This window comes from Acipenser ruthenus, chromosome 12, assembly GCF_902713425.1.
Source record: "Acipenser ruthenus chromosome 12, fAciRut3.2 maternal haplotype, whole genome shotgun sequence".
Lineage (NCBI taxonomy): Eukaryota > Metazoa > Chordata > Actinopteri > Acipenseriformes > Acipenseridae > Acipenser > Acipenser ruthenus.
Genome location: NC_081200.1, coordinates 38,605,747 through 38,632,169, shown reverse-complemented (window position 1 = coordinate 38,632,169; position 26,423 = coordinate 38,605,747). Strand labels below are relative to the sequence as shown.

At 37.8% G+C, this 26,423-nt stretch overlaps 1 protein-coding gene across 1 annotated transcript in view; it reads left to right on the top strand.

Moving 5' to 3' along the window:
- The window catches only part of LOC117417292 (cytosolic carboxypeptidase 6-like), a 279,068-nt gene that overhangs the window by 19,554 nt on the left and 233,091 nt on the right, over positions 1 to 26,423 (top strand). Inside the window, exon 3 of the mRNA XM_034029328.3 lies at positions 2,471 to 2,595. Coding sequence (XP_033885219.1) covers positions 2,471 to 2,595 — 125 coding nt within the window. The remainder of the gene's footprint in view (positions 1 to 2,470; positions 2,596 to 26,423) is intronic.

The following is a 26,423-nucleotide window of genomic DNA, read 5'->3' as shown; positions in this document are numbered from 1 at the left end:
TACAGTCTATATAAAAATCACTACACAACATTTTCAGGAAGCTGGGCATTTCAGAATGACGTGCTTGCCTTTTTTCTGTCATGCCATGAGATTTTGTCTCGCTCTAAAGGCACAATGCGTTTTTGTCCTAGATGGCTTTCCATAGAGATCACTGGGTGCACGCGCATAATCTGGTTTGTTTACTTTTTGCTGTCTAAAACTTTTAACTAGAGGCTCTCATATATATATGTATATTAATCTCACATATCACACAGAGCTCTTTTTCATTTGCCATTTTTGAAACTGTCGCGCAAATTCTGGTGAGACGGTAAATAGGTGCAAGCTATTTTTGTCCTTTGTAGCGAATACAAACATCTGACTTTTGTATCTGAATACATGTCAAAAAAGATTTGTTCGGATATTCAGATATTTGTCCCAGAACTATCTATATTACTTTCCATCTATTGCCAGTGACGGCGTGTTACAATAAATGTAAAGGGGTGTGGCTGCTGTAAATAGTGTGTGTGTGGGAATTGGAGGTTAGATTTTGATTTAACCCCATCCTTGCCAGCAATCACAGGTGTGGCCGTTCCCCAATGAGGTAATTGGTGCTAATTGGGGAGTGGCCACATGTATAAAAGGAGCCAGAAATCCTTTGTTTGTTAGAGGAGTTTGAGGGTGAGTGTTTGTGCTGTGGTTTTTGTATTGGTTTTCAAAGTAGTAGTGAAGGCTAATGCCCAGACTACACATAGTTATTCTTTTGTTTGAGCCTTTTATTTTGGCCCTTGTGCCAGTTTATTTTGTTCTTGTTAAAAAAAACTGGCGCACCAGCGCTTAAACTGTCTCTCGGTCCCTTTCCTGCTGATAACAGCCTGGACCATGAAGCTACCCTGTCACAAGGGGTTTGACAGAAAATGAGAAACCCTGCAGTATGTAGTACAGCCTTTTGTGTAAATGGGCTATCCTGTACATTCATTATTCTGTTACTCTTTGGATGAACCTCTACTGACACCCAGTGTATTGGAATTTGGGGGTTCTGTTCAGCCCTCTGGTTGGGCACTACTTGTGAGTGCACCCAATCACAATGCAACGATCTTTCATGAGCATACTTTAGACAGCATCTGCCACCTAGATACATTCACATTGGTGCACAGGCAGACGGGATACACATAGCAAGGGCCATAAAAATGTCTCTGTGGTCTGTATTAATTAGCTTGAAGCAATGGGAAGTTTATAAGAGAGTATTGGAGCTGGGTATTTGGGAATTATGACGACACAGACTGTACTAGGATGCTTTTGTTGTCAATCGGAACTCCATCCATGCTAGATTTGTTAACTAAGTATGTCAGTAGATTGTATTGCCTTGCTATAGACTCGGCTTGTAGAGTATGCTTCCATATACAAGACTGCATGCTGTCAATCACTGATAATCCCTGATGATAGTGGTAGTGCAGAACACACATCCTGTATTAGATTTGGTAAAGCAGTCTCAAAAGTGAGGAGTCTGGAATACAAGCTTCATTTCAGATTTTCACCCCTTCAGCTTCCCTGAAGGAATTAGAGGTGGCACTGATTGAGGAATGGTCACAAATCCCTCTAGAGTAATTTGAACAGGGTGTGTTGACGCATCTAGGCAAGCCAAGTGTTAACATCTGAAGAGCTTGCAGGAAGAGCACAGATTAGCCTCCGGTCGCAGAAGGAGGTGGATTTGCTGAGGCAGAGTGGTGGTTGCCCCATCTGTCAGTAATTAGCTCTGTGCTACCTGGCACCTGGCTGTCCAGTCCACACTCTTCAAACCGCGCTGGCTGGCCCAATGAAACGCAGCGAGCCACATGGTCCCTCATTCATCACATGCCTCCTGCTGTCTGGGGATAGGGGTTTAACTCTGAGACATCTGAGGAGGGGACCGGCTTTGTATTCAGACCCACAGCAAGAAGTTCCAAATAATGAATCTATTGATTGATCTGCTTATTGATCTGTTTGTACTGGAAACAGGAAGTACCCTTGAGATGTAGCATCTTTTTCAGCAGGGCTTGGAAAGCAATATACACTTATCTTAATGAGATACATTGTCTCAACTCACCAGTGTTCCCTGAGCAACATCTCTCAGCAACATGGGGACCACTAGGTGGGTGTGTGTATTGAGTGCAGCTGAAAGGGCCACGATTTGAAGTACTTTTACTTAACTAACATATTTCAAAATATGTTACGTATAACCACATCTTTCAAAAACTCTGAAGTGTGACATATGTACGTTTGTAAAGACCTTCCTTCTTATATCCCCAGATTCAGAAATGCTTAATAACTTGAATGTCGTGAATGGGTAAGTGGCTCCCAGTATGATATATGTTATATGTTGTACAGTATATATGAGCACTTCTACTATATCCCTATCCTATTGCTGAAATAGGTACGTTTCCCTCGAAGATGCTTGCGCCTGATATGTGACGGACTACCAAGGTACTAAGGTTTGAGCGTTCTTTCTCAACAGGTAACCTGGGACGGGTGGATTACATCAGCGAGTTTGAGTTTGACCTTTTCATCCGGCCAGACACCTGCAATCCACGATTCCGAGTCTGGTTCAACTTCTCTGTGGAAAACGTACGGGAGTCCCAGGTGAGAAAGCAACAGATATCCCACAGAACGAAGCACCTTACAGGACTCAACATCTAATATAGTAACAGTTAATAATCAACACCCCCAAAAAATAATAGTTTAGTTTTGAGATGCAGCAAATAATTATAAAGTCCTTTTATGCGCATAACTAGCTAAAGATATTCTCATCATTGTGGAGTTACCAATATAGCTTGAAAAGGGTGCATTTCATTAGGAACATTATGTTTGATAGTTGTTTAACTTGTGGGATTGCCATTGTCTGTGACGAAGATGACGACTGCATCCTAAAAGGGGGAAAAAAAGCAGAACTTCTGAAAACAACCATTACAGAAGACTTCTAAAGTCTACCGATGTCTGGACCCAGGTACTGCACATTGACATCCACTTTTGCATTCCAAATGCAAAACTCACACATAAAATCTTCTCTTCATTTCCATGTATGGGGTTTTAGTTGAAACAAATACTATTGCGCAACTTTATAACTCAATGATAATATTGTACATCTGTCCATGCTGTCTGCCATGTGGGACTGAACCAGATGATGTACAGTAGTACTGAAAATAAAGTTTTAGACATGGGGGACCAACCAGTTTAGTTAAAGCACATCAATCTTATAAAAAGTGGATGTGTGAAATGGAACTCTCTGAATCTTGGCTTTGCTGGTGTAGCTCACACCAGCTAGGCAAGGCCACAGTAGTAAACCAGCTGCAATCTAGCTGCTCAATGCTGTCTTTCAATGTCTCTCATCAGCTTTACCCACTGGTACTGTCTACCACAGCTTATTCAACAAAGCTTGAACCAAGAGGTGTGCAGCTCATCTCTCTCGCTTAACTGTCTAATGTGTCTTTCTGATAACAGGGATATTTCTTGACAGATTAATTTGTATTTTATAGTGGTGTATGCAAGCTGCATCTCCCTGTTGGAAGTCACTTTCAGTCATGGTAGGCAAGACAGCAGATCTGCCCAACCTTGATAGAGGGATAATAGTAGGGAGGTGCTTTTGTAGAAGGAATAGTCATGTATCCCTCAAAAACACATAACACCTTGCTGACTCGTGCCATGCTACACCCTATTAACAGTGTTATGGCAGGTGTTTCCAATAGTTTTGCCTTTCCAGTGTATGTTAAACAAATATAGAAATGAAAATGAAAGGCGTGCATGTTGGCCTTTTCAGTGGAGCCAGGTCATTTGTTTTCTTTTATTAACACAGAGCAGAGCCTTATCAGGGCTGTCATTTTGGTTTAATGGAGAGAATTTTATTAAGTAAAAGGCAGGAAACAGTCTGCCGGCATGGTGTCTGTATTCCCACTGGGTAATATCTTTATATGCAGCCACTAACAGGCCTTGTTAGGGCTAAAAAAAGCTGTGATGAAAGTGTGGGACGCTGTCTCTTGCAGCCTGACTCTCTATCGGCTCATCTCCCCGCAGTGCTGTAGTCAGCGCTAATCAAATTTTATGGCCATGAGATGAATGGGAGTGCTTCGCAAAGAGCCTTATCGATTGCAGGAGAAGATACGGCCAAGCGTCCAACAGGATATTTGCTGTTGCGGCAAAAAAAACCTAAAAAAACATATATGTACGTATGTGTGTGTGGGGTGTGGGATGGGGGTAGCTCAGAGTTGCTGCTTGTGAAGCAAGTGTGCCCCCACCCTCTCCTCATCTGCTTAATCTTTTTTCTGTCAATTCAATTTCCTTTTAAAATGAGAACCAGCCAGAATTTAATCTACTTCTAAAGGGGTGGGGTTGGGGGATCGTTGAATGGCTGAACACATATAAATAAAGAATAATACATAAAATAAATAAGTAAAGCAGTCTCAGGCTGCACTATAGAGATATCGGTAACTTGACGTGTTTTCTTACCCTTGAAAATATGTAATAATTTCCCATTGTTTACATGTTTGTAATTGAAAATACAGTTAATCTGACTTAAATGTTAATGGAAAGTAACAAGGAATAATTGAACGTAAATTTAATATCAATTGCATATCTATTAAATATAAATTTAACATTAATTTAATATGCAATTGCATATCTATTTAATATTAATTTATGCCACGCAATTTAAAGCTTTACCGAGATATCAGCACATTTGCAGGGCACTCGGCTGGAGTGTTTTATCCCTGTAAGCCTACTGGTTCTCAGTCTCGAACAGGGAAATTGGAAACAGTAAAACCCCGTGATATTAGAACTGAGATGGCCATTTTGAAGGAATGTAAGCCAGTGAAAGTCAGTGAAACAGATTCGGTCAGCCTCAATCAGCTTAAAGGCTTTGTGGAAATTGGCAGTGGGTTGTTGTGGTGGGTTTGTGTATGTTTTTTTTTTTTCCTAATGGACGGTGCTGGTTAGTGACGTTGCATTGTAGGCGTGGATGATTATAATATTGTTTGATGGTAGTGACATAACCGTCTAGGGATTATATTTAGAAAATGGGGGGGGGGGTTGGGAGTTTCTTTCCTAATAAAAAAATACCATGCTTTCCTATTGATACTGACAAACTGAGGCCACACAGCCATAAACTAAGAAGAACTACATACTGTACACCCTTCCCAAAAAACCATTAGCAAGAGGTAGCCCTGACAAGTGTCTAGTGCCATTTGATTGAGAAGCATTTGATTGTAAAGAAATTCGATGGAAGTGATTGTAAAAATATTTGTCGGGGAAAGTGCTTGTTCAGAAATTCAACTGTAGAGTATGGTGATTGTTGCGACATGTACTTGCAGTCCCCTCTAGGCAAAACTATTGCAAATGACAAGTGGCTGTTCCATAAACCAGTGCATGAGCGATTGGAAAGATCAGTAAATGAAACATGAACAAAAGCAATAAGAAATGTAAAGAAAAAGTTGAAACCAGTGAACAACTGCAGTTGCTTTTCCTACCCCGAATTACCTTCAGAATCCCTTTCAATTAGTTTGTCTTAACTTTGAACCTACAGCCAACAGCCCCCTCGTTTTATATTTCAGTACCATTGAGTTCTAACTGGAAGGGGACTTTTTTTGCAAGGAAGACATGGACTTTAATAGGTGTGGACCAACATGGAGGAGAGGTCTCATCTAGTCTTACACCTTCCAAGTCTTTTCAAAGTGACATAATGATACAGCAAGTGGTTTAAAAGGTGTATACAACATACTATTGTGACGTTTGGAACAAAGCCCATCGTTCTCAAAAATGTATGAATGCGGCTTGATGAATGAGTTTGGGACATGCTTATTAATGCTTGCTAAATTAGAGGGTCAGGGTTGCCCTTACCTTAAAAAAATCTATCCTGCTATTCAAATAATAATCAATTATATTTTTTCCTGAAAAAGACATAGGTCTACTTAAAAAAATATATATATGTACAATATTGGGAGAGCAATTGTAAATAGCCGTTGGATTACAGTAGCTGTCACCACAAAAAGTGATGTTACTACTATATTGACAAGCTTGAACTTGCATGTGAATGCAAACTTTGTCATAAAACATGAACTGTGCCATGCACCATACTCCAGTGCATGTCTGCAGAAGAACATGCTCTCTCATATGCATGCAGTGATGCAAAATCCTTGCGCTGCTCATCCCCTTGGAATCAGAGAGGATGATGAATGCTGCTGGTGTCTCCTCCTCCACCTGGATTGCTTATTGATCATTATAATCACCCCTGTCCCCCCCTGTCCCCACACTGCCGACAGGGACTGCTCTCACTGTGCTGTGCCACAGCGGTGGGTTTACCAAGCTGAGTGCCTGGATTAAAGGCTGAATCAGAGTTTATCAGGTCTATTCACAGAGGTCCATAGCTTCCCCCACCCATGGCTTATTTTTCTATTAGCTCTTCATTGGAGAAATGGTACTGGTTATATACAGCAGAGGAAGATGCAAAAAAGCACCATGTTTTAATGGATTGTTATGATACAGTTAAAGCCTAGAATCGTGTAAGAAATATCCCTATTTTCCCTGCTTGGGTCTCTATGATACCACATGTAAGTAAATGTGAAGGTTCAGTTAAACTGTTTTAACATTGGTTGTGGGGTAAAAAGATCAAAACAAAGCCCAAAAATCTGCAGTGCTCTTTTAACATATCCAATAGATCAACACAACTGTAGTTTACTGTTGTGGATCAGTAATGTCCTGAAAGGGTGGTGTGATATTGGGTTATAAATAATCCTCTAAACTGAAGGCCATTCTTCTATAATATACTGGTAGTGGGATCTAAAAGGAAATAAGAGTTTAAACCAATTCATTTCAGAGCTGTAACTCAATGGTATATCCTATAAAGTATGTAGGTGGGCTTTGCTGTTATTTTTTGTGGAAATATGACTTTTGAGGCCTAAATGGAATCCCAACCATTTGCTTGCAATGCACTGCAATGCCTCTTTTGAATGAACATTTTTTGGGACAAGCTTCAGGTAAGATGTATTTTATTCAATTTTCAGCCTATTCTAGGCCACATCTTCTTTCTGTGCTGCCATACAATATACAACCAAGTTGTACACGCAATATTTGCATGACAGATAATGATGAAAGGTACTCTACATGTCTATGTTTTTGGAGAATTTTATCATGAATATTCATTGTCTGTATTTATAGTTAGTTTTTTTATTAAGATTTTTTTAATATATGAGAAACCGTTCCGTACTGGGAAATGTCTGTATTGGTGTCTTTGTTATGAGATGCATTTTATGGCCCTATAATGGCAGAATAATGGTGAAGATCCTTCTGGAGTTTTTATATATTTTCCATTGTGAGTGTGTTATGAAGGCCAGTTTTACAAAAAAATATGTAAAGTAAATGTAATTATAAATTATCAAATAACAAACATCAGTGTTGATTGTGTGTTGATGTTTGTGTGGGAATTCACATATACTGTATATATTTAAGCTTTTCATATCAAGACACATTTATATATTTTGTGATGTGAAGCCCAAGATGACCTGGAGCTTTTAGTTTAGTATAAAAGAATAAGAATTTGCAAACAGCAGGGCTGTGCATCCTGTCTGGTGATGGCGATAGGAAAACATGGGGGCCATGTGGAGCAGTGTGCATCTGCATGAAATTATCTGTGCCGAGTCAGGACATGGATCATCCTTTACAAACGTAATGAATACAGATTGCATACCAGATAGAGATGCTCTGCAATCTGCTGCGCTGCAAATGAAACAACTGCTGTTCTAATCAAATAGTCTTTTCATGCCAGCACAGCCTCAAGTTGTCTAAATTCAATTCCAGATACTGGGTTATAAATGTTGTAATTAGGGTACTGTTTAAAGCGCCAATGCTCCCTTTTTTGAGCGCATAAAGACTCTTTCATTTACAGTAACCCTTCGGTTTCCAGATGGCATAGTGAGTCAACCTATTAAGGGTTTGCCAGACAGCAATGACTCCTGCACATCTAATAAAGCTAGAATAAGTGATGTTTTATTTTTATAACAGTATATTACGTCATGCTGCAAGAGATCCAACCAATAAAGTCCTTATCCTGAGCATAGTGCACATAAACTGCACTGTTACTTAAGCAATAACTACAGGAAGCTTCAAGTGTGTGAGCAGATAACAATCTTCCAAGTCAATACAATCCGAGAGTGCTCTGGACTTTTTTCTTCATTAAAAAACGCAGTTATTTGCAGATTCAGCTCCAAGTCTGATTGCAGCATAATCCTACATTTTCCAACAAGCTTTGCTGTGCTGGGAATGGGACCGCTTCTGATGTTTGTTTGTTTGTTTGTTTGTTTGTTTCATTCAGTTCATTTTATTTAGTTAATTTAAAACTTTTACTCTGTCTTGAAATCGCAGAGAGATTCCACTTGTCCTTTAATTCAGAACAACAGCAATCTGAATTGTAATATACAGTACTAGTCTAAACAGGGGAAAACAAAATGCCATACTAATATAACAACAATAAAAGACTGATAGACCAACTGCACAAGGCATCTGCTGACTTGAAAGCATGACATACTGTATGCATGCAATTGTTTTCACGTGGTGTTTTACTGCAATTGATAGTTATTTTGGTATGTATATAGTTGTATTGCAGTCATAACCTGAGATCATGATACAGATTTGACCAACAGTATTATGACAGCTGTCCTTGGTGCTGAAATTGGTATAAAATTGCTACAGAGTGATTTAAGGTTGGCTTGCACTAAGCAGGAGACATAGCCAGCTGGTGGTTTAAATTAGTGTAGTTTTATTTTTTTATAATTTTTTTTTTTAAGATAAAAGAAGGTAGACTAAATGCACATATGGTTGACCATAGTATTAATTTGTACAATATGCTGTGTTGATTTATGAACCCTGATTGTCTGACTTAAGAGTCTTCCACAGTCATCATCTGTTTACTAAGCATAGACCATACCATACAGCTGGAAGGTGGATCCTTCTACACCCTGGTTTTTTTAAATGTCTTGGACTTGACCCAAATAAACATTTGCACTACATGTTACACTGCATTTAGGAACCTGGCAGCTGGTTTAGTTTGCTTCCAGTAAATGATTGAACACACACTGCATAGAGCTACTGTACCATGATTTCTTTAAAATGTCTATAACAATATATATATATATATATATATATATATATATATATATATATATATATATATATATATAATTCACTGATGGTGAAAATAGAATGTCTTTAAAAGGTATTCTACAATTTAGCATTTACAATTTTTCAGGTAAGCATTTAAATATGTAGGAACATTTGTTGTATAATAACTCTAGAAGAAAATAATACATTTTGAATGTGACAATGCTATTTTTTCTGCTTTATTACATAGTGTCTTTTAAACTGTGAAATATCTTGAAATACCTATTTTTAGTCTGTGAAATGACATGAAAAAAGCTATTTTTTGCTATGAAAAAAAATAGAGCTCTAGCCCTACTTTTATTACATTACATACATTTATATCAGCATAAAAAATACACACCAAAACAAAAAGTAAAAATCTCTTCTTTTTTTGCAATAAAGATAAAAAAAGACAATGGAGCCGAGGCAGATATTTCTTACTAATTCAGTCTGATTTGCAGCAACAAAAAAAAAAAAAATTAAAAAAAAAAAAACCTAAGCAGAGCGTTTGCTTGTTTGGAAACATGTACTGGAGTCCTCCGCACATTTGCATTTTCATTCTATTCAGTGGCTTTCACTTATTACTCTACAATTGTTTTTGAATCTCTAATTCCCTGGATGTCTTGCTATATTGAATGCTATTTGCTTTGTATTATTTGCTGCCAGGGCTGCTGCAAGAGTTGCTGTCAATCTACATTCACGGCTAATGTTGTTAACTAAAGGCAATATTGTTGTTTTCACTGTATGCTGTCATAAACATTTGACAATTGGCTGGGTTTACACAGGAGCATGCAAGCTCGAAATTCAGACCCCTGAAATGAGGAATTGAAAGTTATAGATAGATAGAGAGCTCTGTCAGAGTAGGATGTCAAGTGAGCAGAAAGGAAAACGTCAGTAAACATGAAAACGATGTACGAGTTAGTTTATTTATTATTATAACACAAGGAATAATGAACACACAGCTGTACACAATAAGCCTGTAATTATGTCAAAGGATTCTGGTGATGTGACAAACTCCAAGAGAGAAGCTTGAGACATCGGAACTCTGATATGGATTGACAGACTTGTATTTGCAATTTTAGTAGAATTCTTTTGTAGCAGATTTAAAAATATAAGGATACATTATAGAACATTATAGAAGTTTATTAAGGGTTTACAGATTTCTGCTTTTAGCAATATTAATAGTAGTAGTAGTAGTAGTACTGTAGAATTATAAAACACTCTGATTCAACAGGTAGAAATAACATCCAGTTATAGCAAATAATAAGCGTGAATTTATCCTGATGGGAGAAAAACAAATTATGAATACCTGCTTTACAGACTAAGGGGTAGATGCACAGCAAACATACCGCAATTTGCATTTTTGTTACGACAATTCACAAAGTACACATTTTGTCGTATGTGCTAAGAAAAAATATGTTAATGAAGAGAGCTGCAATATACTAATTTAAATATTATTTGTGTCATCTTAGCGAGATCTCATTACAATATTTTTGATTCCTCGTTTGTACCCTGTTCTCCACCCTGTTTTTGCAAATTTCTGCAGGAACGTCCAGAATTACATATTCATTTAAGGCTAAAGCGCAAATAAGAACTGCGGCTGCAAAGCATTCATTAAAATTATGCTAACAGTGTTGCGTTTAATACATTTCATGCTACACTTCCTTCTGGTTTGCATGTGGTTTGCAACGATTGCAGTCAAGACAGTCTACAGAGTGCTATCTCTTTAATGATAGATTGTGTGTGTGTGTGTGTATATATATATATATATATATATATATATATATATATATATATATATATATTTATAAAAATATAATATCTATTGACAACAGCCAGATTTCAACAAAACAATGAACAGATCAGCAACAGGTAGCAGCCCTTGGCACTTTGCACCCACTGTCATAGAGTCAGGTAGAGCCAGTGTGGCAGTTTGTCAATGAAGCAAAGCAGCGCTTATTCATGGTGCAACTGATTAAGTGCCAGCGAGTGCCCGGGGGGATTTCTCGTTGCTGCTTTATTTTCTTCCTCCTGTAGATGACTTGGCTGCTTCAATCATGAATTTTTCATGACTTCCCCAAAGCAGGCTCCTCTGCCATGCAGACAGAGTGATACAGTATCGATCTGAGTCCTGCTTTTTTATTCTCCACTGCCTGCCGGCTCTAGCTTGTGAGTCGTGGTCCCTGAATTCGCTTCAGAGATTTGAGTTTTAGATCTGAAATAGCTGCTGTAAGTGGAGCCTGATGTTGCTCTCTGTTACCTGTGTCATGGAATTGTTACTAACGGGGGACTTTTATTATTATTATGTTATCTTAGAATCTGATGGGTTTGTTCTGCTTTCTGCCTTGCAATCAAGGTGACCAAGTGTTAGAACTCAGTGCTTGGATGCAGAGGTCAGTATTTCCTAATAATTAACAATAGCCAGGGATTTTCACATGCCCAACACAAGATTTATTTATTTATTTATTTATTTAGTTTTACGTTTCATGCCCCCTAGACTTAATTTTTATTTATTTTTTTAATGTCCAACAGCAGATCAGATATTTAACTGGAGGGGCAGTGCCTAAAAGTGAGCAGTGGGAAGCAACATACCCTCGTTATTATAATATAGTGTTATAGCAGATAGATGCTAGGCATTGTGACCTGGTGGTTAGAATTGTGGTTTAGTATTCTGACATCTTGGTTAGAGGCGAGTGCATGAATACGGTTATACAATTAGATTTGCACTAATATATTATTTCCTATTTAACTTCAACGTTTCATCAGCTGATTCGGTAATTATTCTCTCATCTATTCGTAAGTGAAGTTACTCTCCAAGTGGAGTCTGTAGCGTAGACTGACACCGAATTCAGGAGGGGCAGAGACAATAGCTTCATACTACAGACTCATCAGGAATTCTGGGTTTCAGAATCAAACAATGACATTTGTAAATGTCCATTGTGAATTCCACTGCCAATGATGTCCTCTTTGTATCCTGTGAGACTGACTGTGTTGTCAGTCACACAAGCATGAATATGAATGTCTATACAGTAGGTGGGTGCAAACGTGTATTCCAATGTGCTTGGAAGATTATATTAAACCTTGCATCTGTAATGAGCAGCATGATTACAACTGGCATGAACTGTCCCTTATTAGTGTTATCTTTGAAGCAGAACCTTCTTCATCATGAAATGTCAATGGCATGTAGTTGCTGGTAGTAAAGCATACTGCATATTTAGAGAAAATGTTACAGAGAATGACTTATTCTCTGATAACTAAATAATAAAATATTGCTTATATTAAAAAAAAAAAAAAAGTTTTTCATTTTGATTGCAATTTGCACAATGGATTTTCATTAAGGAATTTGCCGGTCAAGGGAAGAGCAACTTTCTCCAGTTGTAATCTATGCCTACTAAAAAAAAAAAAAAAAAAAAAGTACTTTTGTCTACAAGTGACGCTCAAAAAGTGTTATGCAAGTTGTTTCACCTTTAATAGAACTACCATAGGGTACAGTATATTTGCAGAAATGAACTTATTCTTATCTTATTTTTCTATGTGTATCGAATCCCATGTGGGCAAATATAAGCTTATTTTTCTATTTAATTATTATTTTTTTTAATCTTCGGTATGTAATGTATTTAAATTGCGTTTGATACTACTGACAAACACCAAGATGTGATTTTTTTTCCTCTGAATACATTTCAAACGATGGTACTCCCAGCACTATCAATTAATGAACTGAACTGTAATCTTTTCTTGAATATATAGGCATGGGTAGGATTGAGTGCCAAAGAACTGCATTGCTTATGCAGAAATCAGACAACTCCAGATGATCAAGAACTGAACAAGACTACTAGAGTTTGATACTTGGGGTACCTGCCATTCTGAAAAGGAGAAATGAGCAGCATTGTATATGATTTTACAGTGGATTCAAGCTACAGCGGAGTTTCTTTTACTCTGAAACTATCCTGGCAGCAAGCTTTGAGCAGAAGTACTTGTTATTGTATACACAAGGATCAAACTAACTGTCATTCTCAACTACCAAGGACTCAGGAACGCTACCCATCATTGCATTCATTGCATAGTCACTGATCAAACTGAGTATGTGTTATTTTAAAACTGTTGAGGAGTGAGGCTCACTGGCTCTCATTGTATACTTAACGATATCTTACTTTTGTTTGGTTAGAAAATGAGAATGCCCTGTGCTAGTGTTCACATTATTATTCACTGCTGGGATGCATAGCCCCAGTGACAGGGATGTAGTGGTGGTGCATGCACATATGTAACACTTTTCAGTTTCTACATAGAAGAACTGCTTCTCTAATTATGATGAAATATTATTATTATTATTATTATTATTATTATTATTATTATTATTATTATTATTATTATTCTTTTTGATTAAGGGTGTCAGAATATTGGGATATAAGGAGGCACCTGTGTCAAGCAAATTTCTTCCTGTGGCAAATTTTGCTCAGACAGGTCACATGAGGAAGTTCCTCCAGTAGCAAATCTGATGCAGGTGAGTCAGATGAATATTTTATCCAACAAATCACGTGGCATATCCTGATAATCTGTAAATAAATCTGTTTTACTCTTAATTCATAGAGTAAATCAAAATAATTATTATTTATATTTTTACTCAAAATGTGTGTGAATTGTACCGTAATTGCATTTGTTGGCACTATATAACTTAACATCTTACTTTTTATTTGAGCCCGGGCGAAATTTAGCACTGGCCGAAATCTGCCACCACACCAGTCCTTTTGTTTTATGTTACGTATATCACATCAGTTTCTTGAGAACAGCTTATCCTGTAATTTGTACTTTTTCATGATGCAGATGTAATTTTGTAGTGATAGCTGTGGCTAGGATCTGCTGTATGTCACAGTAACTAACTTGTTTGCACAGTGCAAGCAGGACCCTTGTTTGTCTTTCCAATTCACTGCTTGGTCTTTGAGTAAACCCAGGCCTTGAGACTTATATTCTGCTCGGGACCAAGCAGTCTTTTTTTTCATTTTTGGAGAAAGAAAGAAAAAAAAAGAAAAAAGAGATTCACCACCAGAGAGAAAGCATTAAATGATGCGTTTAGACTTGACACATCTAAGTGAATTCAGGCTCTCCATTGGGATGGTGTCTTTTAGCACATTCTGCTGCTGAATTTCTTTTGCATGAGCCTCTGTAAAAAGACTGAAAACGAGTCCCTACAGAAAACTCAAAGGCAAAGTGATATCTCCTGTTCTGTTGAACTGAGAATATCTCTGTGCTCCCATATATATATATATATATATATATATATATATATATATATATATATATATATAAACATTGTTTTCGTTATTTGTTTGTTCAATGCCTAATCTTAATTTACCACAGCAGATCATAAAGTAGCACAAAAAAGAGGAACCATGTTTATTTGAAAAGAAGCCAGGATTATTATTATTATTATTATTATTATTATTATTATTATTATTATTATTATTATTATTATTATTATTATTTAATGAATTAGAGCAACTTGTTAAGGTAATGCCTAAAAAATTAAAAATAATAAATAACAATAACTTGAAACAAACCATGCAGCTACTTCACAATAACTTAAGACCCTGAATGCATCTCGGGCAGGCAGCAAGTATAGCTACAAAGTTGTGCGCGGTGATGTGCTGTAACGGGGCTCGCGGTGGTGGTCTGTCGCTGTAAAGGTGTCCCGTGGTAAGGGGTCCTGCGGTGATGGGGTTGCACTGTACTGGTTCAAGCAGTGGTGGGGTTGCGCTGTAATGGGTCACACGGTGGTGGGGTGACACGGTGATGGATGTGCGCTGTAGGGATACAATATATATATAGAGCATTTGGATAATATTCACTGGCTGTGATCGAAAAATGACAAACTGTTTCAGAGCAGGTGCAGTGACTTTTTATTGTGCTGATTAACAATTGACATCACAAAGGTGCTGCAAAATGATCTGTCGATCTTGAGCAGGTGTTGTGACTCTTGGTTTCCCAGTTCATGGCCTGGTTATACCGTCTCGCCAGGTTTGAAATTGCTGGCTGTGAGCACCCAAGACGGCGAGCCACAGTACGCTGACCTAGTCCAGCCTCCAACATGCCGATTGCATGAAGGCACTGACGTGGCATTTTGGTTTTTTTCTGTGATTTTCTTTATTGCTTTTATTCAAGCTTGCAATTCAACAGCTTAAATCACTCCATATCCAGTGTCTAATCAACTCACTAATTAGGTGATTAATTGCATATGCTTCAGTCATAGTCACTCAAGCGTGTCATGGTCAAGGATGAATGATCGAGTGATTTAAAAAGAAACTAAAAACATTTTGTCAATGTCCGTCATTTATATACCTATTTTATTTTTTCGAAAATAAATGTGTTATAATAGTGATAAGTTTCTTTTGATGCTCGGTATATATCAGTGCTGGGATGAACATAGGATTTTCATGTTTGGATATTCACTCATAATTTAAACAATTGTTCGGATATTCGTTCGTTTTCAAGAAGTAATAAAAGCCATTATATTGCTCAGAACCCAGGCAGAGACAACATAGCAACAGGCGCAGGGGGGCATGGACCCTGTATATGTGTATGTGTGTGTGTGTGTGTCTTTATTTTACAGCAAGAAGTTACATATGTAACACGTCAAAGTAGAAAAATATCCCAGGAGTAAAGAATACGTTGTGTAGGCCTTACTTTACCCCAGTGAAAAAACGATGGATGCCAAATAGCAGTTCAAGTTAAACGTTGTTTTGTTTATTCCCAAAATAAATAGTACATAAAGTTTACGCTGCATTTTATTTATTTTTAACTTTTTTTTTCATTCCTTGCCATTGCCATTTTTTCGCAGTAAACAGTGTCCACACACGTTTTCATAAAGTAATAAACTGAGGTTTACTTGTGCCTTTTTGTAGCTGAACAAGCAAACAAAAACTGAAGTTTAACTTTAAACACTTCAACTAAAACAAACGTGGAAATGGCGTCGCAAATGAAGGGGGAAAAAAACGTGCCATTTTGGTTCTTGTTTATTACATTTCACACACACACACACACACACACACACACACACACACATATATATATATATATATATATATATATATATATATATATATATATATATATATATATATATATATATAGTAGATGGGCTCCAGTGAGTTACAGGAAAATAATTAAATCTAGGGTTTCTGTGACGTCATAAATTACGAGACCGAAGGTCGAGTAATTTATAAACTGTCAAACTGTCACAGAAACCCGAGATGGAATTGTTTTCCTGTAAGTCACTGAAGAGGCCCATCTATTATTTTGTATAATTCATGGTTACCCTTGTGATGCTAATAGTAAAGAAGACGACGTTAAGCAGTAGGCCTACAGTTGGGTTTTTTTTTAAATGTAGTGTTTCAGTGCTGTACAGACGTTCTATGTCGTTATCCGTTAGTGCTTCAACTTTATTTGGATGATTGCCTTTACCTTGTTTTAATTTCCCGTTCCTCTCCAGTTTCTCTGAGATACGAATGTACCAGCGCTTTCTATCATCTTTTTTTGTATTTTCATTTTGTTGATCATTAATGAATATTTCTGTACTGTGGGTGTTGTCCAGTGATTGAAAACAAGATATTTTGTGTTTGAATTGAAAGTGATGGGTCTCGAGGAATCTAATAGGTCAAAGTTCAAGTATATTTTCCTCTAGAGGAATTATCACTTTTTGATGTCACTACTGTGGTATTATGCCTTTTTTTTGGAATGGCTCAGGATGCAAAAATAGCCTTCATCCATTTTATATATATATATATATATATATATATATATATATATATATATATATATATATATATATATATATATAGTTTCCCCCTGTCATTCCCAGTGTCTGTTTTAACATTTTAAATCCCAAAATATATGTAGATATCATTTGAATCTATTCATTCATTCGTGCAGGTTTTTTTTTAAATTTTTTATTTAAAACCACTAAACTTAAGCATTCCAGTCCCTGTTGTATTCAGAGGTGGATGCAGCAAAGCAAATGAAGAATTAATTAAAACACAGCACAAAGATCAGTACAGCAGGTTATCTCTCAGTTTAGAAGCAGGAAAAACAGATCTAGCGTTAAGCATGATGGCAGCAGATGCAATATCTAATTAAGGAGTACCTAAAGGACCCTAGTTATCAACAGGTTACTTGATGCGTGAGCATTTTCCCAGTAGTAATACAAAAGTATAATTTTTAAAAGATACATAAATAAATCAGGCCAGTGTTTTGGTAGCAACTTCACTGTGCTGATGGTGTTTTCGTGCCTGGTTTTCCATTTGCATGTTAATGAGGCAGACTGATGTTATTAATATTAGGTACGAAATTGCAATATAATCAGCTACAACCTGCTCCATGAAAAGAAATGTTTGCTTTTATGTTTAAAGCTGCAGTGACCCCTCTATCAGGTTCAGTTTTACAGTAACTTGATTCCCTAGCTACTGAATTCCATTGTTGTTTGCACTCAGCTTAATCAAAAAGAATGCCAACTTTCCTCACCAGCTAACGTGAAATCTCATAGAAAATTATTGAGATACAGGTCGGTATGTTCACGCTCGTTTGCAACCCTCCTGAAACCGTTCTGTGACCCCCAATTTCAGCTTTTAACATGAGATTTATACCGTAACTATTCTGCTCTGTCAAATGACTAGTTATTCTACCCCTATTACAAACATTTCAATACGTAAAAATCGAATTTGTATTGTATTCCTCTATGAATAGTACAACACTATAAAATAGATAAGTACAATTTGAAATTGGAAATTGACTAAAAAGTAAAAAAAAAACAAGAGTTTCAGTGTTCGATACAAGTGAATGACAGCGACTCACTTTTTTTCCATTGTTATTTCTTATTTTTTGTTCTTTCAGAAACAGGTATTACAGTCTGCAGTTATAAGCCCAAACTGAATGAATCTAAACAGACGTGGCTGTAAGGCTCATAACTCAATTTATTTTACATTTTTTCAGAATTGTTAAATAAAGGTCCATGCCTGAGCCTCACAGACAGACAGAATATTTAATGGGATACGTAGTTTAATGGCTACAGTGCAGCCAGACGGCAATACAAATTGAAAGCTGTTTGCACAAAAAATTTGTCTTTCTGTTAATGATTTGCTGCAGGCGTAGCGCAGAGCAGCGTGCCTGGTACATATTGCTGAATGTTGCACTATATATATAGTACTCTACAATATAGTACAATACTACACTACAACCAGCCCCTGCTGCACAGTTAAACAGCTATTTGCTATCCAACCTTTTTTTATGTATTTTATATACCAGTATTTACAGTAGACATCAGCTGGCAGCATGTGATATTATTGGTTCCCTGTCTCTTATCACAGCTATACTGTTGGTAAGGTACATCAAATTACAAAACTATTCATTAAACATGTCATCTAATTATAATGGATCAGAACAAAGTTAAAATCCTGTGCTTTTTGTCTATGCTAAGTTAAGTGATTTTGTTTCTCTTTAGTACTCAGCAGCCACCGCCTTGATGTTTTTTTTTTTTAAGAAACTCAAACATTTTAGATGGATGACAAACAGCAAAACTGTATATTACATTGAATAAGCTGTTCATTTAAATAAGCCATACTGTTATGAGTAAGTACTAAGCAAGTCAATAGAACTTTACCTCAGTACATTTGTACAGTAAGTTTGCAGTTTCCCTAAGCTTCTCCCATGGTTACACTAAGTTTACCATCATAGGTTACCATAATTTGCCATGTCTTCTAATATGCTTTACCATTCCTCTCTTGGGTTTACAATGCTGGCCTTTACTTTACCATGCAATGATTTATTACATTGCATGGTGCTCTGGTAAACTTGTGTAAAGAAATGTAATACATATTCTAATGTAGTGACAGATGTCGTGTTCTTTACAGACCTTCATGATCAAAGACATTGCATTGTCCGATTCCCTAGCATTAAAAATAGGCTCAATGCTGTGTACAAATAAATTGTACTGCATTGAAATTCTTGATTCAGCTTCGCAAGTGCTTTCCCTTTTGTATATTAACAGTTTTCAAGATAGGAAGCAGCTTGGAGTATTTCTGTACTTTTCTGATTAAATTATCTGTCGATCTCACTTATATTTCTTTTGCAAAGGTCCAAAAACGTAGGATTCTGGCTGTGCGAGTCCCATCAAAATGTTCCAGTGTTTTTTCTCGGGCGCCTTTTCCTGAATGTTGGCATTTGCAGATTCAGTTCATTAGCACGATTTTCAGCTTTTAAAAAGTAGTTATACAACTAACTTTTCGTCCGTTTTAAACAGCTCTCTATGACCCTTACGACTTACTGGCTAAGTCAATGTTCTCCCTCTGCAAAAAAGCGCTAGCATAAAATAACATAACTTAAAAAATGTGCTGATTTTCCACTAATTGTACTACTGCAGCTGGACTCAAACATTAAGTGGACACAAATACGCGCGCGTCCTTAACTGCACTTATGGTGGAACGCGTGCAAACCGAGTACAAGAGCGTCTATAACTGCACGTTATGAGGAAATACATTCAGCTGGTGAGTGTCAGTGACAGAAAGTGCAAACACAATACATTGATAAGCATAAATCAATATTTTGGAGATAATTATTGGAGGGGCCAGTGCCCCTGTTTGCCCCCCCCTTGTGCACGCTCCCGGTAAACTACATTGTGGCACCATACCTACTTTAGCTTGTAGAGCGGTGTTACTAACATGATCAGGGACCAGCAGGCTGAGCAACCAGGCTCCTGCTAAATCTGCACTAAACTGATCAGACTTACTCTATGAGCTACTCAACCAGTAGTAAATCTTACCTGAGTCTGCAGGTCTTGGAATTGATTACCTGGAAGAAGAGATTCAGACAACCATAAAGGAAAAAGTTTACCAGTTCATATTTAGCAAGAACGTTATCACAGACACCAGATAATTTATAGACATGTTAAGTTATTAAAACAACAACAAACAAAAAAAAAAATAGATGGAAGAAAATTTATTGGTACCTGGTTTGGAATCTAAAAAGCCAATGAGCACTGACACACCCCCAGCCTCTCCCCAGCCTTTTATGACATACTGTATTATTACTTGCGGGGTCTGCCATGTGGAGCAATTGTGTTGCTGACCATGGTGCTAAAGTCTTCCTCCAATTGCTATAGTGTTCATTTATTTCACAGTTCATATACTCTGTTCTCTATTTGTCAGGGCTCTGTTAGCTTGGTGCTCATTTCTTTAACCCTTCCCTTACAAATGATTACAATTCTGAAATGAATTGCTGCTGAGAATGCAATTTCAGTTAGGCAGGCAGCGATTGGATGTGGTGTTTATTTGTATTACCCTGCTATTTTTATAGTGCAAGGGTAAAGATTATGGGGGTAGGGTGTGCGTATTGTCTCTGATTTAATGCTGGTTTGAGGGGCAGTATAGGGCCTTAGCCGAAGCATTGAGTTCTTGCAATACCTGGCAGATTCGATTGAAAAGTACTGTACTGCATTACCTCCATGTTCAGTGGTGATTTATTAAATCAGGTTGTTTTTAGAAGGGTTACGTATTCAAGGAAAGGGTCAACGGATGTTTACACCATAGTTTAGCAATGTTGGTCAAAAATCCTTCAAGACATTTTAAAATATTTACATTAATCTCTGTAAATAATGTAAACATGAAAATGCTAAATTGTTTTGCATGTCAATTTTGGGGTTCCCATACAGCATACTGTAAAGCGTTAAAGGTTTAATTTGTGGGAATGTCTTGGGTAGTATCCCCTGCACAGAAACAGGAACCTTGAACGATGCTTGGCTTGTAAACTGCACGTAAGCGTGCGAAAGCACTTTAAGCTTAACTCTGTAGTATTGCTGTGTGGGGGGGAAAAAAAGAAAAAAAATGATTCTTTACTGCCCAAACCATGACATAAAAGTAAGAGAAGAGAAAATAAAATGAAACCTGCCCCCACTAACCCCCCCCCCCCCCCCAGCCGCAATTCCTCTGTGATGTCCTTGATTCGGTTTGCTGCCTTTCCATGGTCCAAATTGTCCTTCATGCCGGGCTGGATATGTGAGTTGTATGACGATCGCTAAGTAAATGCTCTCTCTCGCTCTCTCGCTCTCGCTCTCTCGCTCTCTCTCTCTCTCTCTCTCTCTCTCTCTCTCTCTCTCTCTCTCTCTCTCTCAAGCTTGCATCCTTGTATAAACATTACACCTGGAAGCTTCACACTATGAATTTTTTATTGTTTTCTAAAACAATAATCATAACACAGGGATCTTACTGCTTATCTGTGCATTAGACTTGAAAATTGAAAATGCTTTTGAAAGTAAAAAAAAAACCAAAAAAGGGTCCTATTTTTATATCTGCAAAGACGTGACCTAGTGAATTTATCCCATGAGCTTAAATAGGAATTCAACTGAACCCAGGTTTCCAAGTTACTATTCAAGTCCCAGCTAACCTATATTAATCAAGCTTTAGCAACTCTGTATGAGGTTAACTACAGCATCAGCTTGAATGGCTAATGCTAAATTACCTTATTGAGTGTTTTTTTTTCACAAATATTACCAGTGCCCAGATGGCACCATGAACAATTAAGCAGGTACATTTTTTCCACACCATAGCCTGTGAGACAGGTACATTTCAGCCAGATGTTCCCCAGCCGACAGACGGTTGAACATCAAGCACACCATTTCTTTCTCTGAGTAGGGTTAGATATTTTGGAAGCAGATAACAGATCTTAGGTTGTGTGCAGATGGACTGTGCTGAGGGAGGAGAATTAAGTCAGGCCCAATTAAATCAATGTCTTCATCCCTCTGCTTCAGTGGTTTACTTCGGGGACCAATGGAAAACAATCTGATGTATTTTTCAATCAGTTGATCAATATCTATCTGTCTATTAATCAATGTTTAAAATAAACCTATGTTTACAGTATCTGTCTATATACCTGTATATTTGTATGCCTGTAAATATATCTTTACATCTTTAAAATCTGATATGTATCTTTATGCATGTAACTAACCCATTTGTATCTCTGGAACACATGCAATGCTTATGAATCTGCAAGTGTTCTCTTAAAGTAGAAAAATAATGTTATGTGACACGCACACACACACACATGCTGACACAAATAAAAATACTTTATATGATAATGATTATATGATAAGTCCTGAATGCGGATCCTGTACATGGGGATTTCCACCGTACGTGGAATTTCCCCAGATCTGACTGAAATGAGAATACAGTAATGAAATATTATTTCATAGGGAATTCACAAAGTAATGATCTCCTTTACCCTCATCCACTTGTTCGAGCCTATATTTTCCATTGTAATTGTTTTTATTTAGTTATTTTTTGGTAGTGAAGAGACCTTTAGTCATGGTTTGAATCCCTCTCTGCACTTTTTAAATTAAGAAATACTGAATGAGTCAGTTCAGTGAAAGTTTAGTGACCAACGTTTTGACAAGAAGTCTTTTTCAGTGTCTTTTTAAATTACCCATTTGCTATGCTACTCAGTGCGGACACAACGCAGAGAACTGTTGCTGCACTGGTCAGGGAGATTCTCTCACCTTTACAGTTGCCCCCAATAATGACTTCCATTTGTTTGTCCCCTTGAAACCTGTGTTTCCTGGACAAAGTGATGAAGAGGTCAAGCAAGCAGTGTATCATAGTCTTTACTACAGGGAAACACCACAGCATGTCCTTTTGCTTTTTGAATTACCCTTGTACTATATATACACTACCCTCTGATGTAGAGATGCACATACTCTGTATACACATATCTTCTGTAAAGTACTTGTTTCCATATTACCTCCCTTTAATTAATTTCCAAATTAAGACTAGATATCACTGATGTCTTTAAGTTTATTGCTAATCGGCATCAGTGGGCAATTGTCCCAAATAAACAGTTAATGTTGTAATGTGCTGCATCTGTACTGAAAGAGAAAGCACTTTTTCTGAAACTGTTCTTCTCGCTATTGCACCTGGCATTGCGTTTTATAACAAATGAAGAAGAAAAAAAACATTGATACCCAGACTGGTTTAAAAACTAAGAGCCAGGAAGACCTAGTCTGGCAATTCCACCCTTTATTAGTAAACAAATCAACGTGACAGCCTTTGTTTGCAGCTGTGTCGTACCAATTAACCCTTAAACTCCTTTCTCATTGTGTGAGAGAACCTCCTTATTAACCTTATACTAAGAGTCAGTGGTGGGCAGTGGTTAGAGCAGAGAACAGGGATGTGGATAGGGCTAGTGGTCACTGTATAATTTCTGCCTGTAGAAACGTGCTGACGTGATAGAGGGTGTGCTCTGGAAATGAAGAAACACTGTAGATTTGGAATCCACCCAGAGTTTTTCCAAGTCATAAATGTTTAATTTACTAAAATGCATTTTTATTAGAAAACTGGAACTACACTGATAAAAAAAAAAGTCTGCCCAAGGAAGTAACTGTAGAGAATGGTTTTATTACTGAATATATTGGTTCCCTCTAAGGGAGTTAAGAATATAACACTTATACCACTGCTTGGGTGTTATTCCCTCACTATGGATAATTCAGGCATAGAAAGCAGATTTTTGGGACTAATAGTTTGTGAGATGGATGTGGACTCAAAAGCAGCAGAAGCACTGAAGAACAATGAATAGATTGTAACCATGGCCTTGTGTTCCTTTCTTTCTTTCTTTCTTTCTTTTTTTTTTTTTTTTTTAATTATTGAGATCTCAGAAAAATCCATACCTATTGCCTGCTGGGCTTTACCCTCTTCATTTGTGAAAGTTACAGTTGCTGAAGTTTTTTTTTCTCTTTCTTTTTCATTACAACATCCCAATAGTGTCTTTCTCTGATTGACCTCCAAGGCGTCAGAATACACAGGTCTCCTTGTAATACACACTCCAGGTCCTGCCATGGTTTTATTAAAAAACATACAACACAACTTTCCTTGCCATTCTAGCCAGTGAATCAAACCTGAGAGTCTGTTTCCTGTTATTACCCAGGATAATCCAATGTCATGAAAATCAATAGAGCCTAAACTATTTCTGGAAAGGAAAAATGTATGTTTGAGGTGTGCTGGGGGGTTTGAAATCAAGGGGGAGAGGACTGAGATAACATGTTTCTGTTTGTTCAAATACTTCATGAATGTCAGCCACTAATTCTTAAAGCAGGCTTGAGGAGTGCTAGGTGAGAACAGGACAGCAGTGGTGTCAATTCTTTTTTGTTTGCCGCCCTCTTTCTGTGTCCTTAATCTGCAAGCATTCACTCAGGTTTAACGTTCTCTCTAGTTAGTCTTACTGCCTCTTGTCTCCTACATATCGTATTATTGTGTATATAAGACCACGTGCCAATGGTCATTTCATCTGAAATGAAATGAGAATTTATATTTACTGCTACTGTGACCTACAAGATTATGAATTCATTGAACTACTAGTGTTTAGTCTTTTCGGCGGTTTAATTATTGAAAACTCGAAGTGCACCAATGCTATTGAAATACTGAGGGAACACTGTCTCTCAATTGCTCAATATATATATAAACTGCTTGTGACCAGGTCTTACGTCACTTGCGTGGATAGCCGCTGTTTACAAACTACAGAGAGACAACTGGGAGGTGGATTTGAAACGCCGGCACAGGCGCGCAGGATTTATTAACACAAACAGAAATGAAAGTAAAGGTGGTCATGTGACGTTACCAGCCATGGTAACGCACAGAGGACACATACAGCAAGCTGTACAAAAGGCAAAATAAAACACAGTACAAAAACTACAAATAAAAGGTGCCCCAGAGTAAAACGAGGCGTCCCGCTCCAGGAACCGGCTACACTACGTAACCCTCGCTATACATCACATGGGATCACAATCCCCTAACTAACCTACTCATGAGCCGGTATTCATACAACGACTCCTGCTGCTTCATACGGCCTTGGCTGGGCATTGCCTTCACAAGCACCGCTTGCAGTCTCAGGGTTGCGTAGCTGTCGTTCCTGCAGAGCGGACCCTCTCCTCCTGAGTATACGCCGCTCCCCTCTGGCATGGCGTTGCAGTCGCCTCGAACCATCTCCCGCGGATGCTTTTAAACTAACGGACACTCGATCAAGACCCGCCCACCTGCTGATTGAGGTCCAGCACAGCCAATCACTTACTGCCCTTCCCCTCAACCAAGCCTAGCAGGCAGCAAGTCTCAATCGAGCGCCCGTCTGTAAAACAATAATTCAATTAAACAAATCAACTCCAAAATGACATACAATAAACCCATTTCCCCATACAAACTATATCCACACTAAATACACGTGCAGGGCACACTGCACGTATACACTGCTGTATTGTCATTTCGCTTCCTTATCATTCTTCATAGTTATTCCCATCCATTCCGCCTCCATTCTCCTGAGTAATGGAAGTTCTTTTATTTCAGTCACTGAGACCTCTTTCAGCAAAGTCATTTTTATTTCCCATTTTCATGCCTTTTCAACTCACTGCATATAGCTTCACTGTCCCTCTTTCACAGATGTGGTATTTTGTCCTTTTAATTTGCTTTTTATTTGTCATTCCCCTGCCCTTTTTATTAGTCTCAGGGAAAGTAAATCTCAGTTCTATTCCGTTGCCGTTGTTCTCTCGCTCTATTTCTTTTTTACAAGCTCACTTTTCTTGCCACTTCGCAGGCTCTGGGATTGTTATTTCTTTTCTTTCAACATTCTTCCATCTGCCCATATGTTCTTGCATTCCTGTTCAGTTCCCTGTTTTCTGTGTCTTCTCCTGCCCCCTCTGCTCTTTGTGTGGCTATTTCTGTGTGGCTATGATTTATTGTGACAGCCGCACAGGCCCGAGTGCACTCTCCCACGCAGGCAGGTAAATCTGCCGCCGTGATATATTTTAATTACAGATTTAGTCAGAAGTAATTAAGGTTTTATATCAGGGGGACAGTTTTTGTATGCATTCTGCACAGCTCTGCCTTTTTGATTTGAGTTTGTGTCAGTGAGCCATTTTCTTATTCGGCTGGGCTGTTTGGCTGGAGCTGTGGACGAGACAAAGGCACAGTTGGGGTTAAAGGGGACAACTTTATAAAGCCACCCAACACACTCTTTAAATTTGTCAAACTGAGGCAGTAATGTTTGTGTTTTTCTGGGTATTATTATCCCCAGCTAAAGGAGCTATAGTGCAGACGGATGGACATACACATGGCACACTTTGGAGTTTTGCGTATATCTAGAGAATCTATGATGAAACTTGCAAAGGAGCTTCTTTAGCTTGAGTTTGAAATATATTATAATCGTGGGGTGGATGCTATAGAATGATGTCTGTTTGCCTGACTGTCTGTCACACTTTTTATATATCCATAGTA